The 22,000-nt window shown below is 36.2% G+C and overlaps 1 protein-coding gene across 2 annotated transcripts in view; it reads right to left on the bottom strand.

Moving 5' to 3' along the window:
• The window catches only part of FER (FER tyrosine kinase), a 451,604-nt gene that overhangs the window by 404,741 nt on the left and 24,863 nt on the right, over positions 1-22,000 (bottom strand). For both annotated transcript variants that reach the window (XM_090276547.1, XM_090276548.1), the window contains exon 2: positions 17,001-17,268. In XM_090276547.1, coding sequence (XP_090132673.1) covers positions 17,001-17,207 — 207 coding nt within the window. In that variant the 5' untranslated portion in view covers positions 17,208-17,268. The remainder of the gene's footprint in view (positions 1-17,000; positions 17,269-22,000) is intronic.

The following is a 22,000-nucleotide window of genomic DNA, read 5'->3' as shown; positions in this document are numbered from 1 at the left end:
GTTTTTCCAGCACAGCATAGTGCCTCAATAGCAGAGACACAAAATGGTGGGTTTCAACTGTGGGCATATGATGCTGCTCAAAAAAAAAAAAAAAAAAAAAGTCATTTGTTATTAGACATTCCATCTTATAAATACTGAAAAAAGTAACAGAGGAATGCTCTTCACTATAGGTCTTCAAAATGATATTCAGAAACAATTATTGAAGACTAACCACAGTCAGTGAGGATCAATGTTAAAGATACAAAACATACACAAGATATGGTTTCAGATACTTACAAGTCTAATATTTCTACTCTTATACTTTTTTCTACTCTAATACTTTTGATCTGTAAATGAACAAAATTGTTCTTTCAATTAATATTCCAATGTAATCCTAAATCAAAATTATAGCCTAAAGAAAGCAAACTCTTAGTCACAAATAAAACTTTCCAAGGTCTGAGTTGATAATCTTGTTTTTAATACTGCCATATATAATCCTCAAAATAAATAAATAAATAAACAAACAAACAAAACCTTGTTTAGGGGGCAGGTCATTTTTAGTTGCTAAATGTTATCATGAACATGGAACAAACCATGTGGCCTATGAACTCATCATATTTACCTTCAAATTTGAAAATGTAAGAAGCACTAACATGCTTTTGATACCACAAAGCAATTTAAAACTAATGAAGCTCTTCCATTAAAAACCTAAATTTTAACAAAAATAAATACAATTTTTAAAACTATTCAAAAATGGATTTAAAAGATAAATTAAATGACCTTAATAACTCTTGTAGCTTTACCTTTTTCATTTGACATTTTCTAAAAAATACAATGTTGTCAAAACATTTAGCATTGAGATGTTAAGGCCCCCAAAGAGGGGGTAGGAGGAGGAATCAGTTCTTTCTCTATCTACAAAATATATATAATCTCTAAGTGCTTTTTAGCAATACATTTTTTATTCTACGTAGGAGTTGTTGCATCCTAGAGGAGAAGCTTTCTTGGAAGCCAGCATTAAAGACTACAGAACCAGATCAGACTGCTCTCCTTCTCCCAGAAGGGCACATCTTATGCTTCCTAATAGACCTGTTCACTTGCAGTCACTGCAGGAAGTGTAAGCCTCCAAGGTATATATTATCAGCCTGACTGTCAAACCCATATTGCCCTCAGTATCTCCTGTTCTGGTCCAGGGCACTATCTATAGAACCCTGTATCCTCAAGAATTCTTTGCTGCTCTATGATGAGAAAATTCTTTTACCTCTTATCAGAACTTCCCATTTATCTTCTAGCTTTAGCAGAAACCTGGCTCTATCTTCCCCTCAACCTCTAAACACTGCTAATAAACATTCCGACTCTTCCTAAAAAATAAATCTGCTTCTTAGAAGCCCTGGCCACCCTTCCTCATGGACAATCCGTCAGCAAATTTTTCTGATTATCCCTCCCACCTCTACCACAAATGCACCCACTTCTTTCATAAAAAACGCAATTCAGTGTGTGCAAACCACAATAAAGCAAAGCACAATAAAACGAGTTTTGCTTGTAATTAGATACCTCAAAGGAGAAAGAGCTTTTTTTTTTTAAGTACTTGAAAAAAAATAGCTGAAAATATTGAAAACTAAAACCTACAGATTCAAGAAATTCACTGAACCCAAGCACAAGAACCATGAAAAAAACACTGTAGCCTTGGGACATTCAAATAATATAATATTTTTCATAAACTAGTTACATATATGAAACCCCGTCAAGTCTATAACTCATTTTGATGAGTTCCTGGATATCTTATTTTTTCTAATATAATCTTTAAAAATTACCCCTGTAAATGCAACACAAATTGACTACTCTCCTTCCCAGCCTACGTCATGTCACAATATCAAAAAACTGCAGATATGTTCTCATATGGAGATTTTTAAAGAAACAAATGACTGAGGATACTTGGCAAGTCAGCAAGTCATGAGTCATCTTTCAATGTCAGGAGAATTTCACCTTCTGAAATTAAAGCCTTTCTAACAATGAAGGGGTTGAAATTTTTAATCCCTGTTATTTCAAGTACTCTAAATTCTGAAATTATTAAACACTACCATAATAACCAAAATGAATCCTGAATAAAAATACTATGTAGATAAAAATTACTGAATAAACATTTTTAAAATAAAATAGAATTAATATAACCAAAATCAATAGTTAGGTTCTAAAGACTGGCACCAAATATGCTGAGCTGCATTAGATCAGTCATTGCCCAATCTCCGAAGAGTCATTTCTGAAAACCACATGACTACAAGAATATTACTATTGCTATTAAAAAGGATAGATCTAGATATCTAAACACAGACCAAGCCAGGAAGAAAAAACAAACTGCATTACCTTTTCTTTCCCAGTACTTTTTCTAGCAACTTCCTAGAATCAATGCTCCTCAATTATTTGGTTCTTCTTGGACTTTAAGGACACACTTTGTATTCTTCTGAGGAAGAACAGTATCCAGAAAGGTACCTGACCAGAGTCACCACTGCCCATCAGAGGCAAATAATATAACCTCAGCAGTTTCTCCTACCAAAAGTTAGGGGTCAAATTAAAGACCTACAGAGTCTTTTCCAGCTCCAACATTCTGTGATTTTTCTCTGCTTAGTTACTTCCCTCTTGACTGTCATCCCCATAAACTCCTTGAGTTTTATAGCTCATGTCCACAGAAGATTCCTTTGTTGATCCAGCTCAAGTAGGTCTTTGTTAATACCAAACTGGCTTATTTAGAAATTTTAAAGAAAACAGTAAATTTGCAGTTAGGACCCTGGAGATATTTCCCTCCTTCCTTCCAGATTCTATGTGATACGCCTGTTCTCTACCTTTCTGCATCCCGTTCCCATTATCTACCTATGTCCTAGAGAAGTTGTTCTATCTGTTATCCCCTATTTCTTAATTCCCCAAATCTTCTTGAATGGCTCTTTCAGCTCTACAATGCTTTAAAAAACAAAGCCCTTCCTTTCCTCCCACAATCCAACCAATGCCTCCAGCTACTCCTCTAATTTTTTAAAAAACCCCTCAAACTTCTGGGGGAGCATTTGCTCTCAGAACCTGTAAACTAGATTATTTACTTAGGACATGCCCTTTCTCTGAACTCTATCAAATAAATACTGTTTTCTTCTCTTATATCCTGTGTAGCAGAACCAAAATGAGGGATTAATATTCTCCATTACTTCTCCCCAACTCCACCTCTATTAAAGTTAATCCTGATTGCCTAGATGACCTTTCTGCTCTATTTCTTTAACATTATCAACCTCCTATACACTCATAGGTTTTCTCTTAACTACTCAACACTCTCAGGCAAATATCATCATATTATAAATGGTGTCAAAAAATGAAAACTCTGTCCAAGGACACACAACTAATAAATAGAAAAGCTCAGAATCTAGCCAAATCTACCTCTTAATGTGCTAGACCTGATACAACCTAAGACATTTGAGGGATACATAAGTATGGGAACCTAAAGACTCTTATACTAAGTATTACTTTGAGAATAACTAAGCTAAATTGATGAAAGTAGTTTACATACTGGTTAAACATTACACAGAAATCTTTAATTAATCTGTATTTAGCACTAATCATTAAATTAGAAAGTAAAAGCCATAGAGAAAAGCTGCCTACTCCTTTTAGGCTACCTACTTTGGTAACATGAGTAAAATCTAAGTAAAGAAATCCTTCTAGAAAATACAGGCAATTAACTCTCAGATATTTCTCTTACTAATATTTTTGCCGATATATCTCCTCAAGCAAGGAAAACAGAAGAAAAAATAAACAAATGGGACTACATTAAACTAAAAAGTTTTTGAACAGCAAAGGAAACCATCAACAAAACGAAGGCAACTTACTGAATGAGAGAGATATTCACCAATGAAACACCCAATAATATTCAAAATTTATAAAGAACTCAAACAATTCAACACCAAAACACAAACAACCCAATTAAAACATAGAGGATTTGAATAGACACTTCTCCAAAGAGTACATGCAGATGGCCAATAGACACATGAAAAAGATGTTCAATGTCATTAATCATCAGAGAAAAGCAAATTAAAACACAATGAGATTATCACCTCACACCTGTCAGAATGGCTATCACCAATAAATCAATAAATGAGGGAGAAAGGAACCCTTGTACACTGTTGGTACGAATGCACACTGGTGCAACCACTATGCAAAACAGTATGGAGTTTACTCAAAAAATTAAAAATAGAACCTCCCTATGACACAATTCCAATTCTGGGTATATATCCAAAGAAACCCAAAACACTAATTTGAAAAGACATATGCAAAGAGATCTAAGATGGTGGTGGAGTAGGTGAAGTTACACTTACCTCCTCCAAACTGGAATTACAAGTAAAATACAGAACAATCTTATAACAAAGAATTTATAGAATAAGCAACATCAAGACTGGTAGGAAGGGCAGAGATGGGAAACAGGCTGCCACCCACAACAGGTGGCAGCTGAGATCATGGAGGAATATCTCAGCTGCAAAGTTCACCCTGAGTAGTGAGGGTCTCAAACCAACACCAGGCTCCCCAGCCCAAAACACCATACCTAGGAAGAGGTGCCCACATAACATCCCACTGTGAAAATCAGCAGAAATTCACCAGGGAGAGGACAGGAATCTACTGGAGACCCAGGCACCTTCTTAAAGGGCCAGTACACAAAATCTCTATCTCTAACACAAACACTCACCCTGGGTATCAGCAGACAGAGGGAGAGTGGAGCAAAATAGTCATGTGAGGAGAGACTTGGGTGTGTGGCTCCAGGGACAGAGCTGAAAAAACAGCTGCCAGAGTTTCTGTACTGAGTCCCTCTCTCACACCATAGATGCCACCTTTCTTGGGTCATGTTCCCCTGCATAACATCAGCCTGGAGGAATGCAATAGCTCCACACCCTGGATTCCCCATTGCTTCACCCTGCAGAGCTCATACTCCGCAGTGGAGTCAGCTGCCTGGGCCCATGATGGAGAGGTCAGGGCACACTCAGGGGGGGGGGGGGGGTCAATGATTGGCTTTTGTGGCTTTGAGGCAGGGTCCATTACCCCCCATCTTCCCATGAGCCTGGCCAGCACATCCCCCTCATGGGATATCCACTAGACCCATCCCCTATACTCCTGGTGGGCCTACTCTGCCAAGATCAGGCTCTTCAGGAGGTCCAGGCAGAATCCAGGACAGATTAAGCTTTGTGACCCCAGAACTGGAGCCATTTTTCCTTGCACACCCAACTGGTGAAGTGGTTTCCCTTCACATGTCCAGATCTTAATATGTTTGATATGCTCTAGGAATGTCCCTTGTGTAGGTTATATGAACCCTCATATTGTAATTGAGTCTTGATTGTTGTTGGCCCATTCATGCATGGGGTCAACACTCAGGCTGGCTGACTGTGAGTGTTGACCTTGATCACAATGTACTAGCTGCTGTGTGGGTGCTGACTAAACAAAGTGGAATTTGCCTCAGCAGAGTCTGCAGCCTGCTGAGATCTCCCTTTGGATGTGCCTTTTGTGAAGCTAATTGTTTCCTGATTCGATGTTGTCTGAAATACCAATGGATGTGTTGTGTCTTGGACCTCTTGGGAGAGACTCTGGTGCATGTCAGGTGTTGCCTGTGGCTGCCCCTGGGCAGCCATTTTGGTGCTACAAAGCTAATCATAGTTTATACTTACCTCTTGTGGATCTGGGTATTCATGGGAAGGACCAACCTGTGCACCAATGCCAGCTTTCACCAGCCTTGAGCCTGGGGCAGGTCAGCAAAAGGCACAAGGCACACCAAAAATCTGCCTCCACCTACCTCCACCTGACTCTGTCTGCCTTCACCTGTCTGTTGCCTGTTAGGCCCAGTCCCTGAAAAAGCCCCTGATGGTACTCAAGTTGCATGAGGTAGATTCTAAATGAGTCACCAGGTAGGGACAAGTGTTCACCAAATTAATAAAGGCTCAAAATTGGTTTCAGTGCTGATTCTGAGGCTACTCAGTTACAACAAGGTTAGCTGCCACCTGCCAATGCCCACAGTCCTTTCTGGTGGAGTGGGCGCTCAGGGAATAGTCAGGGAAAAGCCAGCAAGTATATCACGCCCAAACATATCAAGATTTGGCCAGGAGATACAGCAGATCTATCTAATACATAGAAACAAAGACAGAGAAGCAGCCCAAATGGGGAGACATGCCCCAAATGAAAGGACAGAAGAAATCTCCAGGAAAAGAAGTAAATGAAATAAAGGCAAGCAATTAGCCAGATATAAAATTCAAACAATGATTATAAGGACAATCAAGGAACTTAGAAGAATAATGGATAAACTCTGAAGAAACTTAAAGAGACAGTAAGCATAAAAAAAGGACAAAGAACCCATAAAAAACAACCAGTCAGAAATGAAGAATACAATATCTTTAGTAAAGAAAACACTAAAAGAAATAAACAATAGGTTAGATGAAGCAGAGAATCAAATCAGTGATTTGGAAGACAAGTAGCAGAAAACACCCAATCAGAGCAACAACAACAACAAAAATAATTTTTAAAAATAAGGATACTTTAAGGGACCTCTGACACAACATTAAGCATAACATCTACATCATACAAGTAACGGAAGGAGAACAGAGAGAGTAACAGATCAAGAACCTATTTAAAGAAATAATGACTGAAAACTTCCCTAACCTGGTGAAGGAAAAAGACACACAAGTCCAGGAAGTGCAGACAGTATCAAGGAAGATGAAACAAAGAGGTCCACACCAAGACACATTATAGTTAAAATTGTGCAGCCACTGTAGAAAACAGTTTGGAGATGCCTCAAAAAATTAGATATGCAACTGCCTTGACCAGCAATTCTACTTCTGGGAATATATCTGAAGAAACCCAAACACAAATTTGAAAGAATATATGCACTCCTATGTTCATTGCAGTGTTATTTACAACAGCCAAGTTATGAAATCAACCTAAGTGCACATCAATAGATGAGTGGATAAAAAAGCCATAGAAAAGAATAAAATCTTACCATTTGCAACAATGTGGATAGACCTAGCAGGAATTATGCTGAGTAATTCAGACAAAGACAAATACCATATGATTTCACTTATATGTGGAATTGAAAGAACAAAGTAAATAAACAAACAAAACAGAAATAGACTCATGGATACAAAGAACAGACTGATGATTGCCACAGAGGAGAGGGGTTGGGGAACTGGGTGAAAAAGGTGAAGGGACTGAGAAGTACAATTTAGTTACAAAATAGTCATGAGGATATAAGGTAAACATAGAAGAGATAGTCAATAATATTACAATAACTATGTATGGTGCCAAATGAGTACTGGAAATATCAGGGGAACACTCTGTCAAGTATGTGACTGTCTAACCACTATGCTGTACACCTGAAACTAATACAGAACAATACTGAATGTAAACTGTGATTGGAAAAAAAAAAAAAAAAAAGAAGTCATTGTAGGCCAAGATAAGTGAATTATTCTTGATAAGATATACTCTGTTAGAAAAAATTAAGATGAAAATGAAAAAGCCTCCCACTATATTTGGGTTTCTGTCCAGAATAATGACCCACACCTCAAACCTCCGTAAGTAGAAAAATTAAGAAATAAATCATCATGTTCTCATCTAATCAACCCAAATAAAACACTAGATAACTAGAAATAGTACCACTTTAAGACAGACACACAGATAGGACACTTTTCCCTATGGCCTGGAGAAATAAAATTACTGATTTCAGACTCAAGTTTTAGAACAATTTTCAGAATGCTGAGTTCTATAATGAGTAATATTGATAGTATAAAATAAAATGCCATTTTTACCTGAAATGTATTATTTCAAGATATTCTGAAAACTTAAATTGATTGACATTTTTATGTTGTTGTTTTGTGACCAAAATAGTTCCTAAAAATAAATATAGCTCTTACTTCACAATAAAAAAAGAGGAATAATGACTCAATTTACAGAAATTATATTTTACCCTATCCCCTCCACAGCAAAAAAGAGATCAGTTACATACACTAACTATTGGGTTTGGCCAAAAGTCCACATGGTTTTTCACATAAAATAAAAGACAAATTTTTCATTTTTACCAATGATTTATTTGGATAATCTGAGTGTGTCAGCCATCTCCCACGTGGTATAACATTGATTGTTCTCAATTAATGTCTCGATTTGATCACTATCAACTTCAACCGGTCTACTGACTGTAAAGCATCATTCAATAAGAAATCTCAAGCACAAAACTTCACAAATCATTTTTGATACATTCAGTCACAGCATCTTCTCCATACACTGCATAAATCATTTTTTGCATTTTATTTGCCTTTTTACCTTTCATGAAATAATAAAGCATAATATGCCGAAAATGTCGCATATTTTCTTGCATCAATATTAAAATTGCTACACCAAAGAATCATGGACTTCCAGTCAAGATGGCAACATAGGTAGACAGCGCTCACCTCCTCACACAACACATCAAAACTACAAGTAAGTTATAGAACAACCATCACTCAGAACAATCAGAAATTGAGTTGAATGGAAGTCTGACAACTACAGAATTTAAAAAACCACATTCATCCAGACTGGTAGGAGGGGCAGAGATGCTGAATGGGCTGATGCGACATCCACATGTGGTGGATAAAAATTCGGGAGTGCTATCTTGAGAGCAAGGAGTCCCAGCCCCACACCAGACCCCCCTGGCCAGGGTTCCAGTGCCAGGAAGATCAGTCCCCACAACTTCTGGCTATACAACCAGTGGAGACTGAGTCAATGGTGGAAATTTCTGGAGTTCCAAGCAGTTCGTCTTAAAGAATCCACACACAGACTTACTCAGACTCACTCCCTTGTTAATTTCAGCGCTGGGGTAGCAGCTTGAAAGGCACCATTAGCATACAATGAGGAACTGGAATGTCTGGCATCAAGGCAAGGGCTAGGGGACAGATTTCTCCCAGACAGGAAGGCAGGCAAAGGCCATTGTCCCTTTTCTGAACCTTCCCCAACAGAGCCACAGAGCTGGAAGGCAGATGCCTTATCTGAGACTCCATCAGCCTGGCTAACAGTGTTTGGCCCACCCTGGTCATCCCTTGAGGCTCCATAATACTCAACTTACAGCTGTTAATAATGATTTTTCCATGAATGGCTAGTCTTGGCTCATGCTTCACAACTTCCTAAATTCTTTCAAACAAGCAACTGCTGGCCTCAGTGAGCACCCACCTCATACCTCTTGCCAGGAGGTCCCAGTCCCAGCACTAGCAGCAGCCAGCCTAGATACACAGCTTGGCTTTGCCTAGGAATCTCCAAGCCCAACACATGTAGCAGCCATCTCAGATTGCTTTATAGCTCAGGCAGGGTGGCTCCTATAAGAACACAGGTGGACACTGACCTTGGCCTGCACCCTCTGAGAAACCCAAGAGCCTGCACACCCAGTGGACAACTACAGACCATGTCATAGCACCACCACGCTGCCCCTGCACAGCTGATCCTCCACAGAGGGTGGAAGTTGGTGGTCAGTGGTCACAGTCAGTCTTTGCAGCTGACTGGCCTGGGTAAATTCCTCCCATTGACCTGCCAACAGGAACCAAGACTCAGCTATAAGAGGAGGGTGTACTCAGCCACACAAAAGGTATACCTGGAGTATGGAGCTTGGGTGATAGGGGAGGCTGTGCCACTGGACCCGACAGGATACCTACTACATTATGCCACACTACCAATACCAGGGGTCATAGCAGCTCTACCTAATACATAAAGACAAACACAGGGAGGCTGCTAAAATGAGGAGACAGAGAATCATGGCCCAAATAAAAGAACAGATCAAAACTCCAGATAAAGAGCAAAATGAAGTGGAGATCAGCAATCTATCAGATGCTGAGTTCAAAACACTGGTTATAAGGATGTTCAAGGAACTTAGTGAGGACCTCAACAGCATTAAAAAATCCAACCAGAAATGAAGGATACAGTAATTGAAATAAAGAACAATTTACAGGGAAATAACAATAAAGTGGACAAAGCTGACAATCAAAGCAATGAATTGGACCATAATGAAGCAAAAAAACAACCAATCAGAACAAGAAGAAGAAAAAAATGAGGATACTGTAAGCAGCCCTTAGATAGCTTCAAGCATTCCAACACTCACATTATAGGAGTGCCAGAAAGAGATGAGAAAGAGCAAGAAATTGAAAATCTGTTTGAAAAAAAAAAATGAAAGAAAACTTCCTTAATTTGCGGAAGAAAATAGACATGTAAGTCCAGGAAACACAAAGAGTCCCAAACAAGATGGATACAAAGAGGCCCACTCCAAGACACATTATAATTAAAATGCCAAAGGTTAACGATAAAGAGAGAATCTTAAAAGCAACAAGAGAAAAGAAGTTATTTACCTACAGGGGAGTTCCCATAAGACTGTCAGCTGATTTCTCAAAAGAAACTTTGCAGGCTAGAAGGGATTGGCAAAATATTCAAAGTTATGAAAAGTGGGCACCTACAGCCAAGATTGCTCTACCCAGCAAAGATAGCACTTAGAATTGAAGAACAAATAAGGAGCTTCCCAGACAATGAAAAACTAAGGAGTTCATCATCACCAAGCCATTATTATATGAAATGATAAAGGGACTAATTTAAGAAAAAAAATCAAAACTCTAAACAATAAGATGACAGTAAATACCTATCAAAAATCTAAAAAACAAACTAAGCAAAAAAGAATAGAGATAGAATCATAGATACGGAGAGCATTTTGATGGTTGCCAGATGGAAGGGGATATATAGGGGAATGAGTGAAGAGGTGGGGGGGTTTTAAGAAGTACAAACAGATAGTTACAGAATAGTCATGGGGATGTAAATTACAGTACAGGAAATGGAGTAGTCGAAGAACTTATACACATAACCCATGGACAAGAACAATGGTGTGGAGGTTACCTAAGGGAGTATAGGGTGCTGAGTGGAGCGGAGCAAATATGGAAAAAATTGGGACAAATGTAATTGTATAATCAATAAAATATAGTTTAAAAATAAGTTAAATAGCTATGCAAAAATTTACCAATTTTTATAAGGTTTTTTTAAATGTGCACTGATATGACAGCTGTCACAATACAATCTAACAAAATTATTTTGAATGAAATTATAAAGACAACTAAGTGCTACTAAAGCCATTATGGAAAAAAACAAATGAACCTTTTGGCCAACCCAATAGCATTACAGGTTTCTACAATAATTAGCATAACTTCTAAAATGCCTACTTTACTTTAGGAAACCAATAAAGGTAAAAGTATCAGTTATACTAGCATGAATACATAATCAAAAGAAACACTGTACTTAACTTTTTTAAAAAGAAAACTACATATAGGAAAAAAATGTATATCTCTTAGAAAGGTATATCATGCTTTCCACCTTTGAAGTAACAGATGTATGCTGATGTAAATCAGTATTCCGTAAACAGGTAGCATTTTAAGTGTGCTGAGTTCATTATATCAAAAAGTATTTATTCTGGGACACTAAATCAAAGGACAAACTACTACTGGAGCTACAATTACAGTAAAGCACTGAAAATAATCAACAAGTGACTCAAGCTTGAAAAATACCTAAATAACAGTTGTTATAAATAGCTTTTCTCTACAGACTATATCTTCCAACTACTTCCTTTCTTTCTCCTTGCTTAAATATTTTTAAAATACAAGATAAAAATTCCATGAAGAAAGCATAGTTTATGTACCACACAATAAATGGTTCTCTGAAACAAAAAGGTTTTATTCAGAATTTGCTTATATAAGAAGAATGTTTGAAATCTCCGAGTTCTTATCAGATACAGAAACCCAGAAGAAAAATCATTATTAAATTTCCCTAAAACTGAGATTTTTCAAAGATTGAATTACAACAGCAAAGGAAACTGAGGTACTTCCCATTCAGAAGAACCTGTCTTTCTGCATTTTCTAGTTTCCCTAGGCCAGTGATTCACAACTCTGCCTGCAATAAGAATCAAGTGGGAGCTTTTCAAAATACCATTTCTTGAAACCCACAACCAGAGATTCTGATTTAATACGGTTTGAAAGGGATCCAGGCTTCAGTATTTTAAAGTTTCCCAAGTAATGCTAATGTACAAGTTCTGCTGCAATGAAACACTTGTATCCCTAATAATCTCTGGGTTATGCAAAATCACACAATAAAAATCACAGAACTCATGAGAAAATGGTGTTACAAGTAAAACACTCAAATTTATCAGGGGCACATTTTAAGAAGACAGGAACCTAATAAAAACTTCGCACAGATTTATGTGCATTAAATGGTGAAGAAATACATAAGTACTACTATAAACATGGCACTTTATGTTAAAAAAAAAAAAACAACCAAACCTGATGTTTGCTTATTAAAGTAGGTGCCAGCAGAATTGGAATTTGTGGGTTATTGTAAAGTGATAAAAAGAGCTACCTGCATTTGGACAGGGAGTTGCAATATAATATGTTGATAAGTGTGGGTCATAACACAAAGAATAAACAGTAAGCAATGGAAGTTTGTGAGTGTTTTATGTATTCCTAAGAAACTCAGTTCAGCTGCGTAGTTTTGGGCATTCACCTAGTATTTCTTCTGTGTTTGTCCATAAGCAAATACAAACTCACATTATGCTCAAACTGCTCCCTAACATATCAAATGCACTGGAACAAATTCACCCTTTTTTAAATTAAGCATTACAGCGGAATGGACTCTACAGTCAGGCTTAAGAAATACACATACACACACACACACACACACAAATATATGTACATACTTACGTATAGTTAAAACTCTAGTTATACAGGTTCAAATTACATTATGTACAACACTAAATAATTAAATTGTTTCATCAAAAAACATTTTCATTACTTTAATTCATGTAGTATATGGAACATAGGCAATATTTCAATCCACTTTATATTTAAATGGTAAGCCAGTCTCTTTACAAATAGGTTATTTCAGAGTTATCTATATCACTATATGATTTCAGAAGAGAGCTGACTACTCTCTGACAAGCGTAATTTTATTTTTACTTTTTTCAGCTTTATTGCAATATTAGTAACAATATATAACATATTCATAAGTTTAAGGTGTACAACATAATGATCTGATACAGTATGTATTGTGAAATGATTACCACAATAAGATTTAGTTTAACACCTCCATCACCTCACATAATTACTTTCCCTCCTGTGGTGATAACATTTAAGATCTACTGTCTTAACTACTTTAAGTATATAATACAGTACTATTGTTAATTATAATCACTATGCTGTGACTTAAATCCCCGGAAGTTACTCTCTTATTGCTGTACATTTGTACCTTTAGAGCAACATTTCCCCACTCCTCCCACACCGGGCTCCTGGTAACCACCATTCTACTCTGTTTCTGAGTTTGGCTTTTTTAGATTCCACATACAGTGGAAACTTAAAGAGTATTTGCCTTTCTCTTTCTGCCTTATTTCACTTGGCATAATGCCCTCAACGTCCATCCATGTTGTCACAAACGGCAAGATTTTAACATTTTTTATGGCTGAATAATATTTCATTGTATATATGATGAGGTCAGTCTGGAAAAAGTCTAGCCATTGTTAAAATAATGAGAAAGGTTTGCATGACATTGATGTAAACTAGTAGCCAAGGAGAGTAGACTGGAATGTGCTTGAGTAAACAATGAAGACTTCACTGTACTAGTCAGTGAGGATGGCAGACACCACTGAGTGGGTATGTGTACTCTGTAGCCATCCCATCCAAAATGACTGAGCAAGTAGAACAACAAATCTGCATCAAATTTTGCATTAAACTTGAACATTCCTCTGTGGAAACTACTTAGGATGATTCAGAAGGCTTTCAGGAACAATACAAGTGCAGCAGCACAAATAAAAGTGTGCCACACATGCTTCAAAGATGGCTGAGAATCTGTTGAAAGTGATCCACATTCTGGAAGGCCTGCAATAAGCAGAACACCTGAGAATGTTGAATGTTATGGGCTGCAATCAACAAAGATTGGCAACTGACAGTACGAGCACTAGAAGCTGATCTGGGGATTCCAAAAATTACTGTGTCCGAGATTTTGATGCTGAATCTTGGCATGAAACATGTTGTGGCAAAATTCATTCCACGGCTTCTACTACCAGAGCAGGAGTATTGTGCTACAATTGCTAATGACTTGATTCAAACCACTACCAATGAACCAGATTTCCTCAAGAAGGTCAAAATTTTGAAGGGGACTGAGGAGTCACTGTCCTATGTACAATGTTTCTTGTATCCTGTATCTTCTTCAATAAATGTCTCTATTTTTCATAGTACACAGCTGGATACTTTCTGGACAGACTGTGTGTGTGTATGTGTGTGTGTGTGTGTAAAATATTTATCCATTCACCATTTATGGACACTTAGCTTGTTTCCATATTTTTGGCTATTATAAATAATGCAGGTATCTTTTCAAGATAGTGACTTCATTGCCTTCAGGTATATACACAGAAGTGGAATTGATGGATCATATAGTAGTCTTTTTGTTTGTTTTTTTCAGGAACCTCCATACTGTTTCCCAAGTACTTGTAGCAATTTAAATTCCTACCAACAGTATACAAGGGATCCTTTTTCTTCACAGCCTTGACCACTCTTACTGTCTCTTATCTTTTTTTTCTTTTTCTTTTTATTGTTGTTCTATGACAGTTGTCCCATTTTTCCCCCAATTGCTCTTGTCTTTTTGATAATAGTCATTCTAACATGTATGAAGTGACAACTCATTGTGGTTTTGAGTTGCATTTCCTTGATGATGCGTGATAGTCAGCATCTTTTCATATACCTGTCGGTCATTTGTATGTCTTCTTTGGAAAAATGTCTATTTATAGCCTCAATTTTTAAATAGATTATTTGGTTTTTTGATATTGAATTGTATGGGTTCTTATATTTTAGATTATTAACCCCTTGTCAGATAGATGTTCTGCAAATATTTTCTCCCATTCCATAGGTTGCCTTTTGATTTTGCTGATTGTTTCTTTGGCTGTGCTTCTGCTTTTTGTTACTGCCTTTGTGTTTATTTTTGCTTTTGTTCCTTGTGCTTTTGGTGTTATACCCTAAAAACCATTGCTAAGACTAATGTAAAGGAGCTTTTTTCCATTTCCTTCTATTAGTTTTATAGTTTCAGGGATAAGATTTAAATGTTTAATCCATTTCAAGTTAGTATTTGTGAGTGGTTTAAGAGGGACCAGTTTCCCCATCATCATTTACTGAAGAAACTATTGTTGGCTCCCTTGTCAAATTTATTTGACCATATGCATGGGTTTATTTCTGGGCTCTCAGTTCTATTCCACTGGTCTATGTGTCTGTTTTTATGACAGTATCATACTGTTTTGATTATTATTGCTTTATAATACAATTTGAAACCAGGAATTGTGATGCCTCTGGCTTCGTTTTTCTTTCTTAGGATTACTTTCACTATTTCAGGTCTTTTTTGTTCCCCATGAATAATAGGATTTTTTTTCTATTTCCGTGAATAATGCCATTGGAATTTGATAGGGACTGAAATGAATCTATAGATGGCTTTAGGTAGTATGGACATTTTTTAATTATCAATAATTTTGATCCATGAGCATGGAATATTTTTCCATTTATTTGTGTCTTCTTCTGTTTCTTTCATCAATGTCTTATAATTTTCAGAGTACAGATCTTTCCCTCCATGGTTAAATTTATTCCTATTTTTTTTTCTCTGGTGCTATTGTAAATAGAATTGTTGTCTTTATTTCTCTTTCAGATGGTTTGTTGTTAGTGTATAGAAACACACTGAGTTTTCTATGTTAATTTTGTATCACATTACTTTACTGAATTTGCTTATTCTCACAGTATTTTGGTAAAGTCTTTAGGGTGTTTTATATATATATTATATCATTTGCAAACAGAGACAATTTTACTTCTTCCTTTCCAATTTGGTTCCTTTTATTTCTGACAGTTGTAATTTTAGAGGAATAAGAAAACACAAAGTAAAGTTCACATTTAGTACAGAATAAAACTAGTTCCCTAAGTAAAATAACTATTAAACATATTTAATTTCATTCATAATTAGAAAACTATAAAGTAAAGCTACACTAAATACCATTTTATCTACCAGATTAACAAAAATTCACAAGTTTGAGGAGACAGGGTTATTAAAGGGCACCAGAAATGAAACATGTCTGAGATGAAAAATGCATTATATATAATTAACTATAGATGTGATATTACATAAAAATAAGATTAGAGAAATGGAAGGCATAACAGAGAAACTAATTACAATAAGACACAAAAAGACAGAAAAATAAATAAAGAGTATCAGTAAACTGTGGGATAACTTCAAACAGCCACATATGTATGTAATCAAACTCCCTAAAGGGTGGAAGAGGAAGAAGGGAGAACTAAAAAATATTTTAATAATGGCTGGTATTTTTCCAAAGTTGGTGAAAATTGTAAACCCACAGATATAGGAAGGTTAAGAAATCTATAGCAGAGGAAACATGAAGAAAACTACACAAAGGCACAAAACAAATTGCTTAAAATCAATGATAAGGAAAATTTTAAGCACAGCCAATAGGGTTTGGGTGGAAGGGACATTTGGCACAAATATGTCATCAGAAACAATGCAAAAAAAATAATATAGCAACATCTTTGAAGTACTGAAAGAAAAAGGTGCAAACTAGAATTCTATAAACAGCAAATATATTTTTCAAAAACAAAGACAACAGACAATATTACATTCACAAAATCTGAAAAAGCAAATTAGCAGCAGACTTCTATAAATAATGTTACAGAAAGTCCTTCAAGCAGAAGGAAAACAATACCAGAGGGAAACCTAGATGTATACAGAGAAATTTTAAGAGTACTGTAATTGTAATTCAATGGGTAAACATAGACATGTTTTTTTTATTTAAATTATTCAAAAGATAATCAACTACTTACAGCAAAATTAATGATAGCAATAATGTATTGTGGGGTTTATAACATGTCATATGACCTACTTGCCTTAAGCACAATTATGATGCTATACATAATAAATGATGAAATTATTCCTCTTACCTTGGATACATTGCTGACATAATTCATTTGGTTAGTACTTTCCTTATCAACTTGATTACAAAGGTTCTGTAAAGTAGATGCATATTCTTTATCACTTTTTATCCTCAGGGCCATAAATTTCTTCACTGTTTCCAATAATCGTAATTCCCAGTCTTGCAATTTTAACACAGCTTCATGTGAATTCTTCAGGTCACTCCCAAACCCCATTTTTGTAAGGCACTGTCTTATTCTCCACACTGCACAAGTGGGCCTTCTAATCAGCACATATCTGTGTGTGTAAACAAAAGAAAAAGGTCTTAAGTCAAAAGAAAATCCTCTTTAAAAAGTTATGGCCCATTTTAGAGTAAAAAGAAAAAAAATCACTACAACAGAATGCTTCACACCACAGATCAGGAACAAGATGAGGATGCCCACTCTCACCACTTCTATTTAATACTATACTGGAGGTCCTAGTGTAATGAAATAAATGAAATAGGTTCCACTGAATTGGAAAAAAGAAATAAAATCATATTTGCAGATACCATGACATTATAAACAGAAAACCCCAAGGAATGCAATAAAAAAGTATTAGAACTTCTATTAGAATTATCAATAAAATTACAAGGTATGAGGTCAATATACAAAGATCAGTTATACAATATTTCTATACACTTGCAATGATCAATCTAAAAACAAAATTTAAAGAAAATAATTTTATTTACAACAGCATCAAAAAGAGTAAAGTATTTAGAAATAAATTTTACAAAATAAATGCAACACCTGTATCCTAAAAACTACAAAACATTGTTGAAATAAATTAAAGAAGACCTAAATAAATGGAAAGATTCATATTTATGGATCTAAAAACTTAACATTGTTAAGAAGGCAATATTCTCCAGTTTGATCTACAGATTTAACTCAACACATATTAAGATCTAAGCTAGCTTCTTTTGTACAGAAATTGACAAGCTAATCCTAAAATTTACTTAGAAATTCAAGGAAGTCAGAATAACAAAAACAAAAAAATCTTGAAAAAGAATAGACTTGATGGTTGCACAACTCTGTGAATCACACTTCCTGATTTTAAAACTTACTGAAAAGCTACAGTAATCAAGACAATGTGGTACTGACATATGGAGAGACACAGACATAATGAAATAGAATAGAGGGTCCAGATATAAATCCTCATATTTATGGTTAAATTATTTTCTATGAAGGTGCAAAGTCTATTCAAAGGTGGGAAAAGTTTTTTCAACTAATGATGCTACTGGAACAACTGGATTTCTACATAGAAGAGAATGAAGTGCGACACCTTTCTTAAAACATATACAAAAAATTAACATTACAGATCTAAATATCAAAGCTAAACCTATAAAACTCTCAGAAAAAAAAAAAAGTAAATCTTCATGAACTAGGCTCAAGTAGTGGTTTCTTAGATACAACACCAAAAGCATAAGAAAACAAAATACATAAATTGGACTTGATCAAAATTAAAAATTTCTGTACTTCAAAGGTCACCATCATCAAGAAAGTGTAAAGAAAGCCTACAGAAAGGGAGAAAATACTTGCAAATTATATCAGACAAGGGACTTCTATCTGGAATGTGTAAAGAATTCTTACAACTCAATAATAAAAAGACAAATAAAATGGGCAAAAGATCTGAATAGAGATTTCCCCAAAAAGATTTACAAACGTCCAGCACACACATGAAAAGAAACATGTTTGCAAATCAAAATCATTGTGAGACACCACTTCACACCACTAGTATGTCTATAATCAAAAAGATAATTTCAAGTGTTGGACACTAAAGAAATTAGAACCCTCATATACTACTGATATAAATGTAAAATGAGTAGTTCCTCAAAAGTTAAACCTAGAGTTATTATATAACCCAGAAATTCCACTGTGCAGTATACATATACCCAAGAGAAATGAAGACATTTCCACACAAAACTTATACATGATGTTCAAGCAGAATTATTCATAATAACCACAAAGTGGAAATAACCTAAATGTCTATCAATTGATGAATAGATAAATAAAACATAATATCCATGTAAATAAAATATTATTTGGTAATGAAAAGAAGTACAGTATTCCCTCACTTATGGCAGGTATTACGTTCTAGACACCCCCGCAATAGGTGAAAATACGTGAAGTAGAAACCTTACATTTATTTTAGTATTTATATATATTTTAAGGCTTTATAAACCCTTCCCACACACTTATAAACCATTCCCATGCCCTTATTAACCTTTCCCACTCCCTTATTAACCTTTTCCACACTTTTATAAACACTACTTATGTTCTTAAACATATTCTACACTCTTAAACCTACGTAACTTTAACAACATACGTATACAGTACCGCAAAATCCCTCGATATCGCGAAAAATCTGTGATAAATAATTAAATATAATATTTTTTTAAATCCTGCGATACAGTGAAGCTGCGATAAGTGAACTGCAATAGAGAGAGGGACTACTGTATTGATACAAGATATAACATGGATAAATCTTGTAAACATTATGTTAAGTGAAAAAAAGTCAAAATCAAAAGACTGGCATACTCTATGATATGAAATGTCCAAAATTTATAAAGACAGCAAGTAAATTACTGGTTGCCTAAGACTTACAACTTTGGGAATAAATGAGGAGTAACTGCTAACTGGTACCGGATTTCATTTGGGGGCAATGAAAATGTTCTAAAATTGATTCTGAAAATGTTCTAAAATTGATGATGGTTGCACAACTCTATGAACTAACTAAAAAATCATTAAACTTTACAGTGTAAATGAGCAAATTCTTCAGCGTAAAAGTTATATTTCACTAAGTTTTTTGTTTTTTGTTTTTTATCCTTAATACAGTATATTGTGGACTTAGGAGATAGCACAGTATTAAAATGGGAAATACAATTTTGACTCATAGTTAACCATTATCATGAGTTTAAAATTAAGACTAAAAATGTTACTAAAAAAAAAAGGAGAAAATGTCTAAGTGATTATGCACAAATCAGCATATGGGAGGGACCTTAGCAAGCAGAGCATAAGTATAAAACTGTCTTTTCTTAATAAGGAGTCTTTCATTAGTGAAAAGAAATGGAATTCTAGTTTGGTCCTCATAGCTTTCTTGGACAAAGCAGTCTTAGCTATCTTAACAAACACCAGTAAAAATGCTCTAATAATGGAGATTCTAGGACAAGCTATTGCCTGCAGATGCAGACCCTGAGCTCATGGAAAGCATTCCACATGCCCAGAAAGGACTGAGCAGCAAATATGGATGGCCACTCACACAAGGCAGTGGTCACTGACTGTGTCGTAAGGACTCGGTATGTGCCTTGTCGTTCAGCACCCTGCAGGAAGTCCTGGTAGCTGCTGCTGCACTGTGAATTGGGCTATAAACTGAGCCATGTCTACCCTGCCACAAACTCAGGTGCCAGTGTGGGCACTTGTAGCCCCCAGAGAAGTACTGAACCTGAACTGTTATAGGAAAAAATCCAGTGTCATCTACTTTGAGAAGCCTTGTCACTAAGATGGACATGGTCTTGTGACACACAAAGCATAGCAACCTAAAATCGCACCATCCCAAAAGGTTTTCATTTTTTCTATTGACAAACATTCAAAATGGCATTTTCATCCCATAAAAGTAAACAATCACAACAACAAAATAGGCTTTTCTCCCATGAATGTCTAATCCAAATAGCCTGACTGCAATTACTAGAAATCAGAAGCAACCACTAAATTGATTGGGAAAAAATTAACTTAGCACTTTTCCTCCAAAAAAAGAATAAAAGAATGCTTTAAGTAGATGGAATCCATAGAGAACTAAGTTTACATACTAAATGCTGGGGTGAAAGTATGTGACAAGGGCATGGCGACCATGTCCATGATCAGGGGAGGCAGGAGGACTTTCACTTGGTGGCAGTATTGAGGTTCTTGGGTAGAAGGAGCTTGTAGGTGTTGAAGTAGCCCACTACCTGCTGGGGGATCTCTGCCAGGACACACTGAGCCAGCGCCTCCTTGGGAGCATTCTGGAACTGTCTGAAAGGCACAAACTGGACAATGTCTCTGATGACAGCCTCGCCTGATGGGAGCACAGATTCCCACTGTCACCATCCAGAAACTCCATGGCACTGAAGTCAGCACCTCCCACTCCAACGATGATGATGGACATGGGGAGCTTGGCAGCATTGATGATAGCTTGCCTGGTGTCGTCCAGGTCTGTGATCACACCATCCACGATGATTAGGAGCACAAAATATTGTGAAGCTGTCTGCTGCTGTGTGGTCACATGGTTAATGATTGGGGAGAAATTCGTGGGTCCACAGAGTTTTATCTGAGGAAGGCAGGCCCGATATGCCTCCACGATGCCTTCAATCCCATTACAGTAGGGGTTGGATGAATTAAAGATCATGGGAAATTCATGGGAAATCTGCCACTGAGGAGGTATCTGGGCTCCAAAACCAAAAGCTGGAAACATCTTATCACATGGGCTCAAGCAGAGGAAAGGCAGAGAGGACCAGAGATGCCTGGGGAGAACCTGGTGAGGTGGCTTTGAGGGGAGAACTGGGGGAGCAGCTGACCGGGTCCCAGTGCTGACCCATTCCCCTTGTATTTTTTATGACTACAGTTTAACACGATCATCTAAAGGTCAGTTATCAGGAACTTCCCCAAGTACAGTAGTCTCTCTCTATATCACTGTTCACTTATCACAGCCTCACTATATCGTGGGATTTTAAAAAATATTATATTTAATTATTTATCACGGATTTTTCGCTATATTGCAAGATTTTGCAGTACTGTATACATATGTTATTAAAGTTACATAGGTTTAAAAGTGTAGAATAAATGTAAGGTTCCTACTTCGCGGGGGGTCTAGAATGTAATACCACGATAAGTGAAGGAATACTGTTCTCGCTTGTGTGCTATAAATTCTGAAAACTATGATAGAATTTTTTTTGCTCTCCAGCCTCCTAGACTTTCAGGCAGTGAATTTTTCAGGGCCAGTTAAAAGAAATGAAGAA

Source organism: Furipterus horrens, unplaced genomic scaffold (genome assembly GCF_987537825.1).
Source record: "Furipterus horrens unplaced genomic scaffold, mFurHor1.1.pri manual_scaffold_5, whole genome shotgun sequence".
Classification (NCBI taxonomy): domain Eukaryota; kingdom Metazoa; phylum Chordata; class Mammalia; order Chiroptera; family Furipteridae; genus Furipterus; species Furipterus horrens.
Note: the sequence above shows the minus strand (reverse complement) of the source record. Positions and strands in the feature narration are given on the sequence as shown.